The 20,660-nt window shown below is 42.0% G+C and overlaps 1 protein-coding gene across 1 annotated transcript; it reads left to right on the forward strand.

The window, feature by feature from the left end:
* The first annotated feature begins 815 nt into the window (after positions 1 to 815).
* mntb (MAX network transcriptional repressor b) lies at positions 816 to 20,268 on the forward strand. The gene is given in 8 exon segments (XM_042499868.1): positions 816 to 1,127; positions 5,630 to 5,969; positions 5,971 to 6,294; positions 6,406 to 6,447; positions 7,458 to 7,537; positions 7,540 to 7,568; positions 14,364 to 14,556; positions 16,206 to 20,268. Coding segments are annotated over 8 exon segments (1,884 nt in total). The 5' UTR covers positions 816 to 1,054; the 3' UTR covers positions 17,009 to 20,268.
* The last annotated feature ends 392 nt before the right edge of the window (positions 20,269 to 20,660 follow it).

Here is a 20,660-nt window from a genome sequence, read left to right on the forward strand (position 1 = left end):
CGTAGTTTTATGAGGAAAGTTGTAATTTTATGTGAATAAACTCATAATATGAGAATAAAGTTGTAATTTTAACAGAAAAAATATCTTAGTTTCACGATTAAAAAAACTTAATTTCATGAGAGTAAAGTAATATTAAGAGAACAAAGTCATACTTTTCACGAGAAAAAGTTGTAATTTTACAAGCATAAAGTCGTAATTTTCCTAGAAAGGGTATGGTATATTACGGAAATAAACACTGCCGGCAAACTATAAAACTTTATTCTCATACTTTATTCTTGTAATGTCAGTTTATTATCGCAATATTACTATACTACTTTTTTTTCTCAAAACATTACAACTTTTTTTTTCTCATAGTACTATTACTTTATTCCTGTAATATTGTGGCTTTATTGTTGAAATCTAATATTTTTTATTTAACATGACCCAAATCCTCCATCCTAATTCTAATTGTGAAAATAGTGGAATAAAAAAGAATTTCACTGTGTTTCTCACATGTAACCTAGATGTAGACATGATGTGGTAAACGTTACAAAAGCAATGAAATCAACCTTTTTGCATTTCCTCTCTATATAATATAGATTTTACAAATGTGAAAACAACATGCTCTCACCTAAGTAAGATGCAAAAAGCCGAGGATCGGCCGCTAAGCAGTTACTTTCTTTTAACTGCTGAATCAGAAGCTGACTTCACGTCGTGCGGAGCCGGAGGTCGTGATGCGGTCTCCGGGTTTTGTCGGAGGCCGTAGTAACAGGGCGGGGCAGGAATCCGGGAGGGGCGGGCCTTAACGAGAACACGACTCGCCTTGTTGTGTGTATTCCCGTGCTCGCATCGCCATCTTGTTGCAATCCTATTTTTTTTCGTATGCGAGGATCTACTTTGGCGGATTAAAAAATACCCGTCTGCTTTCGGGAGAAACACAGGGGACGAGAAGCTGCGCCTGCGGGTGTGAACCGTGCACACGGCGCTACCTTCCGGGACACTACCTAACCCCCTCGGTCTTTTTCCTCCTTTCGTCCCGGGCCACCGGGTCGCCTGCCGTGAGGGTTTACGCGCAATGAGCATCGATACACTTTTGGAGGCGGCCAGATATCTGGAATGGCAAGCCCAGCAACAACAGATCACACGTGGTGAGTTGAGACTGGCGCATTGTGTATATGACACCAAATACTAGTGAGTGCTGCATCTTCAACTGCTTTTATGAGGAAACCGTGTCTAGTTACTACCAACGTCTGAGCTTGTATTTCAACCGACCCGCCTATGACGAACGGAAGCGTTTGTAGTTTTTGTTCATCGGCCTGGTTCGATGCCAAAAAGGAGTCGCTGCAAAGTGTCGGTGATTCCCGAGTTGTTGCATACATTTGTCTTCCTTTAATGCGGAAACAGCCAAAGTTGTTTTCCGAACTACTTTGCGCGCTCTCGGTGTGTGTGTGTGAGGGAGAGAGACACACTCACACACACACACACACAGTGTGAGACAGTTTCAACACTTGTGAGTCACTGTACATGTGTGCGCGCGTATGTGTGTGAGAGGTACAGCAGAGGATTTCCTGTCAATAAACCGTGGTGCATTCATGCATTGTATTTTTGTTAGAAAGTAACAATCTGTAGAATGCGCACGTTGTTGCTCTTGCACTTTTTTAATATATATATATATATATTTTAAAATTCTGATAAAATAGCCGATTCATATTTTTAAAAAAGAGAGAACACTGTTTCAAATATCTGTTCCACTAAAAAGAGCTTTTAGGATCGATTTGCCCCAGTTTTTTTTTGTCCGTCGAGCACCGGCAGGGCGGTGGCGAGCAGAGGCTGCTCTTTACATAATACCCTGACATTGCTCAGCTATCTTATGACACACACTGGGGCGGGCCCTCACGCGCTCACCCCTTCCCTTTTGTGTGTCCGCGCGCGAGCACATGCAACATATTACTTTTATTAGTTTTCTAATATTTATTTCAAACCGACGAGTTGTCATTGATGACAAAGATCTGTGAGGTGGTTTAAGGAGACGGGGGACTGCTTTTTTTTGTGTTTCACCCCTCTGATGACGTGTCAGACAAATCAACCCCCCCTCCCCCCCGCATACTTGCCCTACCGCGTGCTAGGATCCGCCCACAAAGACCACGTGCGCACTTCCCCCCTCCTCTCCTGGATACACACCTACACGCACACACACACGCGCGCACTCCTCGTCCCCGCCCTTCCCATTCAGGCTACTGACAGTGGCGGGTCAGAGGGAGAGAAAGGGGGGTAAGTAGGGCAACCTCCCTCCTCACCCCCCAGCCCAGCCTCCCTCAATGCAGAAGTTATGTAATTTACGTTTGAGTGCAATCGGCAGTCTGGAGCATGGTGTGCGTGAAATATAGCTACGAAAGCCAGAAGAACAATTCAGAGTACATGAATATGTCAGCATGGTCGCAGCTCATAGCAACTTATGTCCTATTATTGAGCAGCATGTCTGTTTTATTTCTGTAACTGTGGCCCCTCACTTCTGCTGCATTGTTTAGCTCCTAAATAACATACTGGAAGTGCATCCTTAACATTACGGATGAGTATATGAAATTTTTAATTGCAGAGTGTAGAGTGTATATTTATTATATTTTAAGTAAAATGTATGCAAATTCTTAAAAAAACAAAACTAAAACAGTTTTTTTCTGTTATACATTATGGAGACCAACATTTTCATATTTGTCAATAACAAACTTTAATAACTATTTCAGATGATGTCTCAGAAACCGGATAAAATTTATGCTTACAATGATACAATTAGGGTTATAATGGTGTGTTATTTTTACAGTGCAATAATAGCTTCACAATATCGAGGTATCACAGAATAATTACTATCAGTCAGACTAACTCTTAAGCCTTTGAAACCCTAGCAAATTGGCTTGATTTCTTTGAAAAACACGAGTAAGAAATCAATAAATATAAAAAGAAAAGGAAAATAAAGACATGGCTAAAAGTGCTTAAAAATTATATTGTTCTGTAACATAATTTTAAATATGTAACTTATTATTAATAATATAGTTTTTACCTATTTCCCTAGACATTTTTCCTTATATTTTAAGTATATATATTTTGCTAAATCTACTAATTTCTCTCACTTCACAAAACATTATTGGCTGAGACTTTAAGGGAATGAAAACGAAAGGGTTACTTACTTATTACAAATGTGTTATTCCTACAACTGGAACTTCAAAACCTTTACTTAAAATGAAAGTATGAGCATAAAGTCTTCCTTTTGGAAATAATCAAATTAAAAGGTGAGTTTAGTTGCGTTTCTTTTTTACAGTATAGATAAGAAAACACACACTATGATAACCATCAATTTTCATTTTAAGGTAAACCTTAAAACTGCTGTACTGCTGCAGATCTAGGGCTGCAAAATGATTATTATCACCATTTATTGATGATCTGTTTTGCCTGTAAAATGCCAGAAAATAGTGAAACGAGTTTACTAATCACCAGAGCCTAAAGTCAGTCTTTAAATGGCTTGTCATGATTGAACGGTAGCCAAAAATATTCCGTCAGCTTTCATATATGACACGCTGGTGAATCTGAAACCACAAAATGATAAATTCATCAATGATCGAATAGTTGCAGAATATTTTTTCGTCCGGTTTCATTACATCATGCTGTAAGATCTCATGCCGTCCTACTGAGCGTAATGCTCAAAGAAAGAGGGAGTTGTACTGCTCATCTGTCCTCTGCTGCTCAGCAGGAGTTAAAAGAGATGTGAGCCCATGAATAATTGAGGCATAACACTGTTACTCCGAGGCAGCACTATTATTAGACAACTGGATTTTTGTTAAATCCCACAGATTTAACGACAACATCCAGAGCGGAGAAATAGTTTTGTTGCATTATTGTATTTAACCTCTCTGAGGTGAGCTGTTGCTCACGGGGAGAAAGGATTGCGTCATCATCAGGAGTTTGCAGTTTCATGTGGAGAAGAAATGAAAGTGTTATTTAACAGGCAGCCGGGCACGTTGGCATGTGGTGTTTCTATTTCCTTTCATAATGGTGGTGATGGCTGAGCTGTGTGTTGGCGTCGTGCAGGTTTGAGAATCCCTGGGATCTTCTGTTTCTAATGTTGCTGTTTCCATGGTAACGGAGGGCTTTCCACTTTGCTTTGAGTCTGCCTGCTACGGTGTGCGATAACTACTCACTCATACCATTAGGTGTGTGTGTGTGTATGTGTGTGTGTGCCTGCGTCTGCATACTCAACATGAGCTCAGCGTGGGAACATTCCCATCCCACTGTGTGATTTTTAAATTTTCGTTTTCGGGTTTTTCGTTTCATGCCTCGTTTACATGTTGTCATGGTGCCAACTCCAGTTGACCCAGCACAGTGGCTCCCTGACAACAGTCTGCTGCTGTTGGTCAGACGATCGAGACGTAACCCTGCATGCTCGGTGCTGGAGCGGTCCACTCACAGCGCAGACAGAGGGGGGTTCTCTGCAGCCAGGACACAGGCGCGGACATGATTTCTGTGATTATTTCCCCCTACCAACAGTCTCAGATGACATCATTTTTCGTGTGTGTGTTTGTGTGCATTTAGTGTTCAGATCTTCACTATATGACAAAGTGATCTGTAGCACAACTATGAAACGGCACAGATTAACTGAATTACATCATTGGTTTGGATTTGGACACGAATTTTTAGTCAGGATGCGTGAGTAGAGTAGTCTCGTGTTTTACACAGAGACTGCACTATAGGGTCACTATGAAGTCCCCTCTTTACGCCGCCTCCTTTGCATTTTATACACAAACAAACACAGACATCATTCGGCTGTGTGCGATTATAGACGGCATTCTGGCGTCCCACAATCAAAAGATGTTTGACGGTCATGACATGTAACACGACAGTGTCTACCTCTAGTGTGACATATAACATGAGTCGGCAGCGCTTTATTAACAATAACAAAGGCATAACGTGGCAATAACAGTTGTTTACTGCCCCTGTTATATGGCAGCTGATCTCTTCCTCTGCTCGGACGGTAAGGAGCTCCCGAATCTCATTGTTTTCCCAATTTGCGGACATTACAGACACTTTTCTGCTTCTGTGAGTTAGCTGCTAACTGATAACAGCTCTCTTTTGAATCTCTCGCTGTGGGTTGCACGCATAACATGTCAACAAAACGTCACACCTGTGCTGCTTTGGTCCCGTCCTGCTGGCTGTCCTGTTTATTCAGACACCGTTTTGACGTTGGTACTACTCCCCATGGTGGCTTAAAGGCGACACAATTCTGTCCCCCCTCGTACGTTATTTACAGAACAGCGAGGCGGCATAATTACGCAAAATTCAATTCAAAATCAATGACATGGCATATAATATCCTGCAAGTTTAAAGAAATTAATAAAGGGTGACAAAAATTACTGAAAAGGAAAAATGTCCAAAAAATTCTATTTTAAATTCTTATAATTTATTTAATAAAATGAAGTTAGAGAAAATTTAATAGGCCAATAATGTATGTTTATTGTTATCATTATCATTGATATTATAGTAGCTCTTTTTTTCAGGTCTTTTTTTAAAACTTTTATTTTTGTCCTGTATAACTTCTTTGGTGTTTGTCAATAGTTTCCATCGCGCACTCACGTGTGCATCTTTTTTTCCCGCCTCTTTACAGAAGAGGAGCAGCGCAATGACAAGGAGCTCATCAAAAGGGAGGCGGAGTCGAGACGTGTGGAACTTGTGACCTCGTCGTCTCAGCCAATCAGAACCAACCACATCAATTGGGGCGATGAAACCCACCGTCAACAGCCGCATCACCTTCCTGTCCCTCCACCCCCCTCTCTCCCACCTCCTCAAGTCCCCATTGCTGTCATCCCGATGGTCCCAGTTGTCACTGCGACGCCCTCGGTCCCACGCCTTCCCCTTACAACACAAATTGCTGCAGCGGCGACGTCCTTCAACGGCTCGCCGCCAGCCAAGAACGCTTCCTCCCCTCCACAGCAGCAGCAGCCGGCCCCCTCACCTTTTGTGCAGCCCCCAGTTTAAGGTCGAGACTGCCCAAATTAAGTTAGACAATTCTCAGATTAAGATGGAGACTTCCCCAGTTAAGATAGAAACTACCCCAATTAAGGTAGAGACTGGTCCACAGCTGATTGATGCAAAGCCCAGCCAATCACAGCCTCAGGTTCAGATTCAGTACTCAGCCTCCATCAGCACTAACGGCCCCAGCTCTCAACATGCACTGGTTCCCCATCAAGCTCCCCCTTCATCTCAGCCGCGGCCTAATGGGGTGACGATGGAGGACCTGAGAGGGATGGAAGGGAAGAGGAGACCAGGAGGGTCAGTTTGTGTGTGTGTGTGTGTGTGTGTGTGTGTGTGTGTGTGTGTTAAGTAATGTAAGAATGAAGATGGATTTGTGATTGTGTTTGATCATTTGTTTTGTGTTTTCAGAGCGGGGACCAGAGAGGTGCATAATAAGCTGGAGAAGAACAGGTGAGTCGTAAGAAATTTCTCATTGAGTGTGTTTACATGCACAAAATAGTCAGTTTTTTGCCCTAATTACAAAAAAGACAGTATTCCTAAGCTGTTTACATATATAATGAAAATTAATATTGCTCTTACACTCCAGTTTATACACAGCTCTGCAAATCCGATTAACATGCCCTAACATGCCGTTTATCACTTTAAAATATGGAAAAGTAGAACAGCTGGAGCCACAGCTTGTCATTTTGCTTCCTTGCATCAAAATACCATTTTTTTTAAAACTTTTTTTTTTCTTCCAGTAGTGGACTTGTTTGACTCTTTTTCCGTCCTTCTTGAAAAAGTATGTGCTGCAATATTTGCATGTATCAGAAATATTTCAATAAGTTAAAAAGCAAGTGTGTTTCTCCTTCTGACCAGAAATGTGGGATTTTCTTTTGCATGCATCTCTACCTCACAGCTTTGCAATATGTTGGCAATTTGATTTGTGTATAACGTATCCATGACAACGCACAGAACCGACTGTGAACAGGCAAGAGGCTTTGTATCCCAAACTGCAGCTGAGACTAATATTATGAATTTGCTGTACACACGCCCAAATAATGCTCCTAAAACCCGAATGATGCTGGTTTATACCACACATCTTAATCGGAAAATGCTAAACTCAAAAAACGTCCTGATTCTGAATATTTAAACAGATTATGCTGTTTATATGACCCCCAAAATTAAAAAATAAAAAGCGAACATTGGTGTGCATGTAACCATAGCCAGTGTAAAGGAAAGCAGCTCCGTTTGTTTTAGCTTGACCACAACATGCACATTAAGGTTTGTGTTTGTTTCTCGAAATTCCTCAACCTATGCAAAATTAGAGCTATAAGCTATTTAAATGACCTCAACTTGTTTAACCTTTCAAACAAATATTTGACTGACTAACAAATGGCAAATATTCTCGCAGACAGTGAGCTAATGAGACCCGTGTTTAAAAGTTCGACCCTCTCTCTGCTCTGACTGTGACTCTTCAGGCGAGCGCACCTCAAAGAGTGTTTCGAGACGCTGAAGAAGAACGTTCCAAATGTGGATGAGAAGAAAACCTCCAACCTCAGTGTCTGCGGAGTGCTTTGCGTTACATACAGGTAGAGTTTTCTTACATTTTCTTACATTAGAGGAATACTCTGTCAGTTCTCCACCAGTCGGTGTCATAACTGTGTGGGTGGTATCTGTAAATTAACTGTGGTAAACTCACCTCCATCATACCAGCGCCCAGATATGCTGGCTGCACATACTCGAACTACAGTTTTAGCACCTGCTTAATGACTAAAGAGGTTAGAAGTGGATGAAGAGGGAGACGCGCCCCTCTCTCCCACTCTCTTTCAAACTTAGCTATTTCCTTAGCGCATTGATTGGCTGTAGTATAAGAATTTGTGAACAGTTGGTGGGTGCCATACTGTTTCCCGTATTGTAAAAACAGAGGCTGTAGAAGGAAACCATTTATTTTACTGTTACTAACTGTTACACAAGATCCTTTGCCGCCAGCCACCCACTATATTGTTTTCAGACAGGCAAATGATATTATTTCACCACCAGCGGGAGCATTATTTGTCCTGGTTTAGCACCAATTTCAAAAGTATTTGCATACTGCACAGACAGCCCAGTTTTATGAGAAGACCATCTTCCCGGCAGTGAAATACTTCTTTAACATACTAGTGCGGCCCCACGCATTATTTTGGGTCCTACTCGCTTCTTTTCTTCTTTTTTTTTTTCAGTTTATTGTTTTCATCTTTCTCTGGTTGTGAATTGATTGGTTCAGCTGGGAACAACACTGGCTTTGGTCCATTATAATTGATATACAATGCCTGTTTTGTTTAGCCTCTAAGCTGTTTTGTGTTGGTAAGTCTCTTGTGACTATGATATGGTTTCTGCCAAATGATGGTGAACCAGCTCACAACAAAGCTATTATATTATAGTATTATAGTATATATTATGTTAGTATATATTATAACTATTATATTATATAACTATTATGTTGTTGCTGTTTTTATAACATGCTGGAAGTTTACTTAAACTTTCCAGCATTTTAGTGAGAATCTAATCTGAGGTTGTGTTATATATCACTCCATCCTGAAGCGATTTGTGTGATGAAGTATGAAACAGAAAAAGGACTGGCTGTCCTGAGTGTGAAGGAGTAAACATTTTGACCGTAGCATACTGTAGTTGTGTGGAGTGGTAACATTGCGTTGCTGAGGGTGGTGCGGGGGAGGGAAGTGTGTAGCCTGAAGACGCGAGTTTTCATTCTACAAAAGTAGACGAGGGAGGATTTCTGCACTTTGGCAGAAAATGAATTTCAGCCCGGAGCTAGATGAAGTGGTTCCTGTTTTGTGGAGTGGAAGCTTAGTGATTTTGAGTTCAGTGGAATATGCAACGGGGAGTCGGTGGAAAGGAGCTAAATTAGGCGCGAGATGAAGAACTTACTCAAAAACAAGACTGGCCTTCAGGGAGCACAACATACAGGGATCTGAGACAGTTTTTGACATGAGATGATAATGGCGTTGAGGCAAAGCCAAGCTGCTGGTGAGGAAATCCGTCCCGCACAGCTTACAAAAAGTTTACTTTCTTTTAAAGAAAGTAACAGAGAGCTGCTCACTATTCATCAGCCACAAAAAACAAATGCCACCAGTATATATAATAATAAAAGCTACTGATGAATCAATTTGACCGTTGACAGAAAGTAAATTAACAATGAATGTGATAACTGATCAATAATTATCAAGTATTAGTGTCAAATATTCATTTCAGCCACTCAAATGTGAGAGTTTTTCTGTTTCATATGATGTGAACTGAATGTTTTTGGTTTTCATACCCAGCAAGCTATTTGGAGATGCACCTTTGGGCTCTGGAAATTTATCGGTGACATTTTTTTTTCTGTTTTTATAGAGTCAACCATTTATAGATCAATCAAAAATGTAATCCGCAAAATAACTGATAGTACAAATGATCATTCATCAGTCCCAGCAACCAGTAGGTACTCTCAGTCCACCCTGATGCACAGACTGGTTAACGGACCGATGCACATAGTATTTAAAAAAACACTTTTTTCTTTTCTTTTTTTTTAGAACTTAATTTTTACGCAGCGTATACATTTCTTTGTTCTCTTTCAGCTGTATAACATTTCTACACATTATATTCAAAAATGACATGAATATAAAAAGTCAACTCCAAAGTAGCATTTAGCCAAACCCTGTTAATCAGAAAAAAATAAATGAATGCATAAAAAAAGAAAAAAATAGTAAATATAATAGTAATATAATATACATATAGTAATATACTTCAGCCGCTGCTCTGTGTATTTCTCCACCTACGATCTACAGCATCAGTCAGTTTTATTGGAGGCAGGTGACTCGCCCCCTCTTTTTCCCCGTCTTTTCTCTCAGTACCTCTCCTTGTGTAAACCTGCAAATCTCTGTGTCTCTCTCCCTCTCACTGAGCCATGTGAGATGTGAGCACATGGCTAGCGCGAGCCCGGTGACGTCACCATCGCTCACCCACTCCGATCTGCTCTGCACCTCTAGACTGCAGAGCGACGTTCGGTATGGCAGTGTTTCCATGGTTATAACAGAGGAAGAGATACAGATCTGCAACAGCTGTATCAGATGTTCTTTGTCTTTTCACCGTTTTGTCTCAGCCTTCATTGCTGTCGGTGTCATGTCCCTTGGTAACCATAGCAACAGGCGGCAGGTGGCCAGGGCGCTGTAGTCTGTTTCTCCATGTCTGCATGGAAGAGTGTGTATGAGTGTGTGATGTAAAGACTAAACCAATCAAATCCTGGTTTTTTTTTTTGGTCTTTTTGTCAGTGGTTATGGATGATGGTGCAACGATTGTTCAGGACTTAAAGCGCTTCCGTCCGCTCCTGTTTGACACTTTTTGTCTGCCTCGTCCTCATATCAACCTTTTGAGGATCACATGTGTCCACACAGATGCATGTTCGATGAAGGCAGCCATACCTGTCAGGCCAAATCTCATCACGCTCGAGTCAATTTCACCTTTTCTCTTGGCGAGGACGTCTTGAAAGAAAAAGGATAAAGGAGGCATAGATGAAGAAGAGGAGGAGGGGAAAAGGGGGGGGGGGTGTCAAGGGAGCGATAGATGGGAGAGGAAGAAGGAGAGGGGGTGTGGGATGGAAGCGAGGGGGGAGCGGGAGGAGGGGTTTGGGAGTGATCCGAGGCGCTCGACTGGCAACTGTCCAGTTACATCACTCCTTACATGTAATTACCTCCGTGCTTCACCCAATTAGATCGCTCCTTATGCTTTTTTATAAACTGCGGATGAGGTTGCCAAGGAAACTGCTCTTGGTGACAGCTGTTTCCTTGGTGATTTGCTGCAGGCCTAATGGTGTCTGGGTCTGAAGACCTTGAAGTGGTGTTCATGGATGCACATGCGCACAAACACAGGCTGGAGCTGGAAAATGTCCGTGTTTCGAAGGATTTCTGTCGTCTGTGTGACTGTATGTGTGTCAGTAGTGTCATGCTTTGTCTTGTAGAGGGAGTACATTCAGTGAGGGTGCTTATGCCGCAGACATACTATAAACAAGGTTCACGCAGTCAGGGAAAACCTGGAAAAGTTGTGGAATTTCACAATAACATTAGCAGGCTTGGAAAAGACATTGAAAGTTTTGAAAAGATTATGGAAATGTGTTGTGTGTAATAAATTAAATGAAATTAATGTAACATACAGTGAGATTATTTTCTGTAGCTGACGGCAGTCTCTCCCTTCATGTCAGCCCACGAGGCATATCAAATCATTTTTAAGTACAACGTAACTTTATTGTCAAATTACAAAAAATTTAAAGGTGATCCTCAATCCTGCTCCATCTTTTGGCGTTGAAGGAGGAGTTGAGGAGTCTCACAGCCCCGGGGAAGAAGCTGCTCTGTAGTCTGGTGGTTCGGCAGCGGTTACTTCTGTATCTTTTCCCAGAATGCAGCAGGGTGAACGACTGTGGCTGCTGTCTTTCAGTATGCTTTGGGCTCTGTGCAGACACCTCACTTCACCGAGGTCACTGATGCTCTGTAGATGGGAACCAGTGATGTTCTGGGCCGTTTTAATCACCAGCCATGCCAGTTTGGGATGTTTCCAGTTAGTCTGCTTTCTATTGCTCCTCTGTGAAAGTTAAGCAGGATCTTGTTCTGGAATGTAGGCTTCTTAAGTTTCTGTAGAAAGTAGAGCCTTTTCTGTGCTTTTAAGCACTTTTGGCTGAGGGGAAGGACATACAACTTGAAATGACAGTTGTAAGCACTGCAAGGAGTAATCTATTAGCTGTCAACTATTAAATTAATTGCCAGGTAATTTAATCCTCAGTCAGTTTGAGTAATTTCTAAAGTAAAAATTCTCTGATTTCAGCTCTTAAATGTGAATAGTTTGTGGTTTCTGTACTTTCCCAGTAAACTGAGTATCCTTGGGTTGTCATTTTGGCCTTTGAAAAACACATTTTTTCATCCTTTTTCCTGCCGTTTTATAGACAAAACAACTAATAGATTACATGAGAAAATAATCAATAGATGAATTCAGAATAAAATCATGAATTAGTTGCGGCTGAAGTTGGATTAAAGATGTGCTGTTGAAAGATGGCAAAGTTCACCAGTTTGGACTGGTAGTAAAGAGGGCTGTGAATTTGGATGTGAGTCATGAGGAAAGTTTGCTGCCTGCGTGTGAGGCTGTCACATGCCAGCAGTGAGTAAACAGCTTTTTTTCCCCCTCTAGTTGGATCATGTGTTTCCTTCCTTGCTTATTTTATGTCCTCTTTCTTATATTTCCATCCTTATTTCATCTTTTTGATTGCGCAGGTTGGACATTAAACAGTTTCATGTCATGGCTTTATTTCAGAACTCACGTCAACAAATAAACAAGTCTGTTGGATATTTCGTTTTCAGTCATGTGATGACATAATGAACGGCTTTGGAGCAGCCTGCCTGAGGAGATAAAGCTCGCAGAATCAGTGACTTCTCTTAAATCACTTTTTAAAACCCATTTTTATAGATTTGCTTTTGTGGGATGTAGTCTGTTTTTTTTTTTATTGATTTTTAATTTATTCTTTCTTTTTGGTTTTTGTTATTACTATTATTTGCATGTTTACAGCTTATATTCTTTTTATTATATGTAATCTTATTGGTATCAGTTGTTATTGTTATTTTTGTTTTTTTAATTGTTTTATTTCTTTACTTCTCATTATCTTCTCTCTCTAATATGTTTTTGCCTTACCTTGATCTCTTGTTTAATTTTACTATACATTTTGTCTGCCCTTAAGCATTATTGTTTGTTTCTTACATATATATTGCCTTTGCATTTAAAAAAAAATACTTTCTTTCTTCTTCTTCTTTCTTCTTCTTCTTCTTCTTCTTCTTCTTCTTCTTCTTCTTTCTTCTTCTTCTTCTTCTTCTTCTTCTTCTTCTTCTTCTTCTTCTTCTTATATATTTATTATTATTATTAATTATTATTGTTATTATTATTATTATTATTATTATTATTATTACCAGCTACACAGAGCAAAAATGCACCAGAGTTTCACTGATTTGTGTTTCTGGTCACCAATATAATCTTTCTTTCCCACCCCTCCAGTCCCCTCTTTACCCACCGATTTTCCTCTTGTACCTCCCTCCTCCCCCACTCTCCCTCATTCCTCCCCTAGTAATCTGTTAATGTCCTTAGTCTGTCATACTGTGTGGTGTTCATGCGTCAGCTGACCTACACAGAAAGCGGGTCACGCAGACAATATGGTGGGGCTGGAAACACTCTTTCTCATTAGTTTTCTGTCTTTCTGTCTTTCTTTTGTGTCTCCTGCTGAGTTTTTCTGTACAAACACATGCAGCTCAGCGCATGACAGTGACTGTGCTCAGGATTAATACGTTCATTCAGTCTTATATGACTGTAACGTTCAGGCCGCAGTAATCAGTGACGTCAGAGTTGTTTGGATCATGATGAACTTGAGTGATTGGTGGAAATAAAACACGGCAGAGCGTTTACCCTCACTCTGACCTCAAAAAACAAGCAGGATATCCAGGAAATAGGAGGAGCTTCAGTAAATCACAATAACAAATGCAGCGTGAGCATGCTTGAATCTGCGTGCCTTCCTGTGTGTGTATGAAACTGAGAGAGCGTGGGGAACGCTGAGAACGCTGTGATTCAGGATTGTGCAAGATGAGACTGCACAGAGAAAGAAAGAAAGTCTTAATTCCCTTTTCTGTTGCAGTGCTAGTCCTTTGCATTATTTAAACTAATTCTAGCCTGTAGTAACAATGGTCTGAGACAGAACAATCCCCCATCATGGTGTGCTGTGTAACAGAATGACCAAAAAAAAAACACCAAAGCAAGACAAGATTGATCAGAACTGAGGACAGTAAAAGAGAAACTCAGTGTAGTTTAGTGTAGTTTAGTTTAGTTTATCTTAGAAGGGACAGTGCAAACTAATAAATAAAGAAGCTATAAAAATGCCAGAATAAGCCAGGAGGCTATTTTTCATCTGTGTTCTCTCAGCCAAGGTGTTACACAAGGCTTCCTAAAATACAACAAAGCAAAAGAAAGTTTAAAAGACTTCTTGGACTGGATACTGAATAAACAATTTTTAAAAAGCACAGAGGGACCAAGATTTACTGTAGAATGACTGTAACTGTGCTAATAAAAACAATCCTATGTCAATCAATTTTATACAACATTTGCATGATACAGATGTTACAGATATTCTTTACACATTTGTTTTCTGGCCTTTGTTTGTTTTTTGCAGCCTCAGTTGTGAGTAAATGCTTTTATTTGAGCATTGATGAGCCAACCACATACTACTGACACTGTCTACATCATACCGTGATTGTCTGTTCGAAGTGTTTTACAGTGTTAGATGTTTTAGCAGTCCTCGTTTACTCTGCTGTCTGTGTCTCCCCCGAAAGACTCTGAAGCGTAAGGAGAAGGAGTTTGAGCACGAGATGGAGCGTTTGGCCAGAGAGAAGATCGCTACGCAGCAGCGGCTTGCCGAGCTGAAGAACGAGCTCAGCCAGTGCATGGACGTCATCGAGATCGACAAAGTGCTCCGACAGACCATCCAGCCGGAGGACGACCAGGCCTCCACATCCACCGCCTCAGGTAACAGCTTACAGACATACACGCCAACCTGATGCTCCTCTACACGACAAATTACAAGAAGAGGAGCAGCAGATGAGGCTTTCTTTTAACAGAAGGGAGGGCATGGGAGAGTTCGTGCCAGTTACGCCGGGCAAACATTTTACAAATGTTGCCAACTCCCACTGTACGAGGGAACCATGGCGATTTATGTGCCACGCTGTGCGATCTGAACGGCAAGCCACAAACTGTGCTCACACTGACCGTGTAAAATAGCCAATAAAACGGTCTGTCGGCCATGCAGACCGTTCCGGCTCTTGTCATTAAAGATTAGTTTGAAAGCTCTGTGGCTGCAGGTCGAGGAAGAACGGTTCATACATGTAAAGACATTCGGACCAAAAAGGGTTAAAAGTCAGTTTCTGCAAAATCAGGTCAGTCCAAGTTTTTATTTCCTCCCCCTTGCGCTCTCCCTCTCTTTCTCTTTTACACACACACAAACACACACAAGCTAACAGGTTAGCAGCTCTGACACACTGGCTAATAATAATAAAAAAAAAAATAATGATAATACAAATAATTAATCAGGCCATGATTGGTCCTCACAAGCTAACAACACCCAAATCAAAATTTGGTCAGATTGTAAAACTTTACTCTGAGTAGGGATGTTCCTATCACGTTTTTTTGTTTTTTTTGCACCTGATCGGATCTGAGTCATTTAGTATTGCGCATCTGCAGATAAAGATTACCAATCCAATACTTTTGTTTTCCGAGATATTACCTCTGCACAGTGCACGCTTTAAGAGGACTTCTTTAAAGTTATGAAAAATACCTGCATCCAAGCTGCCCCTTCATGCTTCTGTTTGTTTGTTTGTTTGTTTGTTTGTTTGTTTTACTTAGCCTATTATTACGTATTTAATTATTCTATAAAATAAAGTATAAAATGACAAACCCTTTAATCCTCCTCACTGTCTCGGGGGAATGTCTCCGTCCCTTTAAGAGTTCAGTGTTTGTTGCTGCGGTGCAGTCTGTGTTTCAGTAACCTGGATGATCGTCATTCTGTTGAGTTTTAATTTTCGTGTCTGCACATCTTCTGGGCAGATTACGCTTCATTGAAAAAATAAGCCATGTTGGCTTTTTTTGCTCGCAGTGACGACTGAGATTGTAGTGAACTCAGCATCGTCTCTCCTCAGAGACAGACCGGAGAAACAGCGCAAAAGGCAAAACACGAGACTCTCTCACAAGCTGAACTGAAACAACTGCTCATAACTTCAGTATGTAACGTAAATAAACAGTCTCGTACTGCGTTTTCGTTTATGATGTGTGGTGTTTTGTGGCGGGTGGAGCTCAGCCGCTGCTCGTAAGGTCAGAGAAGAGGAGAGACAGCTGCGTGGAGCAGAGGTGATGAAGGCTGCGCTCCGCATTTCTCTGCATACACCTGCGTGACAGCTGACACAAAACAAAGGATCAGATGCTCTATAAGCTGCCTTGATCGGCCTCCGATCCAGTATTTGAGATTAGATCGGGACATCCCCAACTCTGAGTGTTGCAGCTCAAAAACCGAAACAGGTTCAGATCACACCGTCTCATCTCAGCATCGATGTACACACACACACACACACACACACACACACACACACAATGGATCGTCACACAGTTTCCTCTCTCGTCTACAGAAGGAGAAGACAACTTTGAGCAGGACATTGACGAGGACGTCCCTGCCCCTGCAGCTCCCGCGTCCCTCCCCAAACCAACACCTCCCATCTTACAAGCCCAGCAGCTCCTCACCCCTCACCTGTCAATCCAGCACGCCACCCTGCCTCTTTCTGGAGTCCTGACCACGCCCTCCCCCTCTGCTCCCCCTCATGCCATCGCGCCTGCTCCAGCCCCAGCTCCGCCCCCTCCGCAGCCCGCCCATCCTATTCAGTCGCCAGCAATGCAGGTCCAGCCCACCGTCATCGCTCACGCCGCCGTCTCCCACCCTTCAGTCATCCAGGCTGTCAATCACGGCCTGCCAGCCAATCACCTCAAGCACCTAACGCACATCGCCCCGTCGCCTGGCCCCGCCGCTTCCATCCCTCAGCCAATCGCGGCAGCACCAGCTGCCGCCACTCACCAGCCGATAGCCGCCCAGCCCATCGGACACATCACCGTCCACCCGGTGGCTCACCTGGGAGGTCCCCTGCCATCCCACCTCCCGACTCTGTACCCCCAGGGCGTGTCTGTCTCCCAGCCCACCATGGTGGGCCACATCACCCACACCTTCACCCACCACACTCTGCCGCACGTCCAGGCGAATCCTCAAGCCAACACTAACGGCCCCCAGGTGAACGGCGCGGCCGTGATCAGCCAGGGGAGCCCATCACTAGGGAAACCCACAGCAGTGCTGGCCCCTCACCCCCAGCTGGTCGGACAGGCTGCTGTCCTCAACCCTGTCACCATGGTTACAGTCCCAACCTTCCCCGTCAAACTGGCCTGAAAGAATAAAACAAAAAGTGATGATGGAACTCAGTCGAAGGAGAGAAAGATTCAGAACTTCTGGATGATTTTTCACACTCCTATCAATAATCAATAGCAGAGAATCTCTGACAGACACCTGAAAATTTACACACACAAAAAAAAAACATCAACTGTTTTGTCGGACAACTTGTGATGAATATCTCCAGAGATATTTCGGTCGCAGCTCTGTTAGTTTGTGAACAATAACATATAAGCAGAGTCGGTGGGTCAGGCCATTGTTTGTGAAAAAAGACTGTGACATTTGTCTGCGCTGCAAAGACAGGAACTCTGTTTTACCTTCCTTCTTGCCTTCTTCCCTCCTTCCTTTCCTTCCTTCCTCCTATCCTTCCTTTACAACCAGAAGCACTAACATAATAAGCTCAGTTCACACTCAGGCATCAAGGACTTACCTTAACTGTTCATTCACTCATCAAGGGAGAACGCACGAGAGAGAGAGAAAGCTGTGTGTGTCAGGCTGTTGTCATGGCGATGCAGTATGTGCCCGGTTTTGTGTTCACATAATCATGATGTCACATGGGACCTTCAGGTGGGATAATGTCACTGAGATGTTTGAGAGCAGGAGGAGGGAGCTCCGCGTGGCGTCGACCGTTCACGAGGGCTGACAGCTGAAAGTAGTAGATTCAAATCGTCAGTTTGAAGTCACATAAGACCGCTTTAAGCTGAACGCTGTTGCAGTGGCAGAGAGGAGGAGAGACTCTGAGTTAACATTATTTTCTCTCATCTGCTTTGATCTTATGAATTTACAGCTCACTGCAACTTAATGCGACACAGTCTCAGGTTTTGTTTGATATTTAGTGTCAGTAAAAATGGTTTTGTCCATTTCCAATCCCCTGCTAGGGCCAGGGGTGGACGATATGGCTCTAAAAGACAACCATGAAATGTTTGCCATAACAATATTCTTGATGATATGACAAATCACCGAAAAATATTTTATCATTAATTTCAAGAAAATACAGTTGCTACAAATAAGAGTTATAGTTATAAAAAAACAGAATAAAGGTTTTTCAGTGCGGAGCCGGGCGAAATCTCGCTTTCAGCCCTGCCTGGTGTTATTGCCGTGCGTGTAACGGTATGACATCATTATGTCACCAAGTCAGAATATCGCCATCATCATGCTATGAATTCTTGCATCATCATATTTAAAACTATACAGGTATCATCTTGAATGATGTCATACGGCACACCCCTAGTTAGGGCATTTGGCTTTTTTACTAGATTATGTGTCACACTGATCGACCGGTTAAACTCGTCCAAACTTCAGAGAAATGAATCATCGGATATTTGTGTTGAACAGCCAAGTCTGATTCAACTGAGTCAAATACAGTGCTGATGTATACATAAGTTTATAATCACCTGAAACAAAGATTTGTTGTTTTTTGTTAGAATAAAGCGCGTACGTCTGCATACGGAGCAGGTCTTCTCCCACAGAGTCCACCATGTTGCTCTATAGTAGCCAAAATTGAACAAACCACACACTGGCTCTAGATATGCATGCATTTCTTTCATATTTGCGTCGACCATCGTAGTTCTACACAATTGGCGCACTGGAGAAGTTTTCATTCTGCAACCCCACTGCTGCATGCCACTTAATCAAACAAACTGGACCTTTAATCCCTTTCCATCTTCTTCAAAATGAAGGTTTCTCACCCCTGCACTTGATACCAAACACCTAACGAATAGTTGAAGAAAAAAAATGAGCAGTGCAGTGATAAGACCAGCTCCAATCTGAAGCTGTTAATAATAATAATGCTAATAATAATGAATACCTCGTTAATCCAACAATGGTAAATATAAATAAAACCAAAGAAGGAAAAAGAAACAACCTCAGCATCTCAAAATGTGAATTCTGTTTCTGATAATGTGTGCAAGTGTCCCACTCAGCTGTGGATTTATTTTATCCACTTCCCGTTGTAGCTTTCATTTTAGAGGGCGATTCCAAAACAGTGGAATGTCCCTTTTTTGAAATAGGAACAACTCCAGAAGTGAGGGCGAGGGTTAAAGGTCAGTGGTTGTTTGGATTGCTCAACATACAGAAACATCTGTTTTTACTGGCCTCGTGGAGAAGTCTCGAGGCGACCTGACCTTTGCCTGCTGGTTATTGGGTTTCCTTGTAGGAAGTCGACCAAACTACAGTTAAAGGTGGAGCGACGCGTTTGAGATGAGCAGTCGGAAAGCCCTTAAAAAGACTTGAGAGTTAAATTTGGAAAACTATTATCATATAAAGATGTCGCACTCCAGTTTCGGCATGATTAGCTGCCCCACAGTTAAAAGCTTGATCAGAAGTAAAAGTTATGTTTTGGAACCAATCACGGCCTGTTATAGATCGTTTGGACGCAACTCTGAACAAGAGTCCACTTCTTAAGTTGTTAGCTTATCTTATCACAAACTCCTGAAATTTTGGAGGTGAATTTGGTTCAAAGACGGAAACGATCCCCTTCAACTGCTCTCGAAACATTCAGTGACAGCTTCTCCTCTGTGCAGAGCTTCATCCTCCTCACTCTGATGCAACAGCTCCCTCTGCTGCCTCGTACCATCCACCCCTCGCTCTGACGTTACTCACACACACACACACACAACACACAACACAAACTTCCTGCACAGGCTTTTAAAACCGGCAAAAAAACAGTGGAAACAAAAGAACTTAACTCAGAAACGTATGTTTATATGACATACTACATAATGAAAATCTCCAACTGCTGTGAGAATAAGAAAAGCTACTAACGGGACTTTGAGTTTAAGGTCCAGTGTGTCAGATTTGGGGGATATATTGGCAGAAATGGAAAATGATATAATATGTTTGCTTCCTTTAGTGTATATTTTCCTGAAAATATGAAGCGTTAGGATTTGTTACCTTTTAGAATGAGCTGTTTAAGTCCTTTTGTATGGAGATGTTGTACCGCAACAAATCAAATGCTGTCTCTTGACTGGGCCGTGTGTGTTTTCACATCAGCTACCGCAGTCAGCAGCCCCTCAGCGACAAGTAGCATGAAAAAACAGATTTATAAGTGAAACTGCTTTATTCAGTGTTTTTACCGACATAAATCGGTTATTTCAGAGAGGAAGAGACCTCTGCCAATAATTTGGCTCCTGAACACCGAAGGAATCCAAACCAGGGAATTTCATCTGAAATTTTTACCCTCAGACGCCAATAAATCCCCCTAAATCTCACACACCGCCTCTTAAAGATTTTTTTGTGTGCCAAACAAGGAGAAATAGGTTTTTTTGCATTTAAAACTTTTGAAAAGTTTGGAAATAGCACAATAATATTTAAAAGACTGGGAAAAGTATTTTTTAGGCTGAATATCAGTTTCATTTTATTGGCAGCAAATGTGACCTTTTTTTCAACAGCAAATGATATTGAACACCACGCCAAACCCTCTGCTGCAGTTCAGAGAGCCAGTTTCAGAATATTTGAATTTTTAAACGTGTTGTGTCACCCACTTTTCGTTGTGTGTGTCTTTTGTGTGTGTTTGTCTATGTGTGTTTATGTTCGCATACTCAAAACGGCTCCACAGCCTTCTTGCCAGCCTATACGTGTCGCACCATGAAGTGTATCATCTGTGTGTGTCGTCAACGTCGCGTCGATCCGCTCCTCGCCTCCTCTGCTGTTT

Source organism: Plectropomus leopardus, chromosome 13 (genome assembly GCF_008729295.1).
Source record: "Plectropomus leopardus isolate mb chromosome 13, YSFRI_Pleo_2.0, whole genome shotgun sequence".
NCBI lineage: Eukaryota > Metazoa > Chordata > Actinopteri > Perciformes > Serranidae > Plectropomus > Plectropomus leopardus.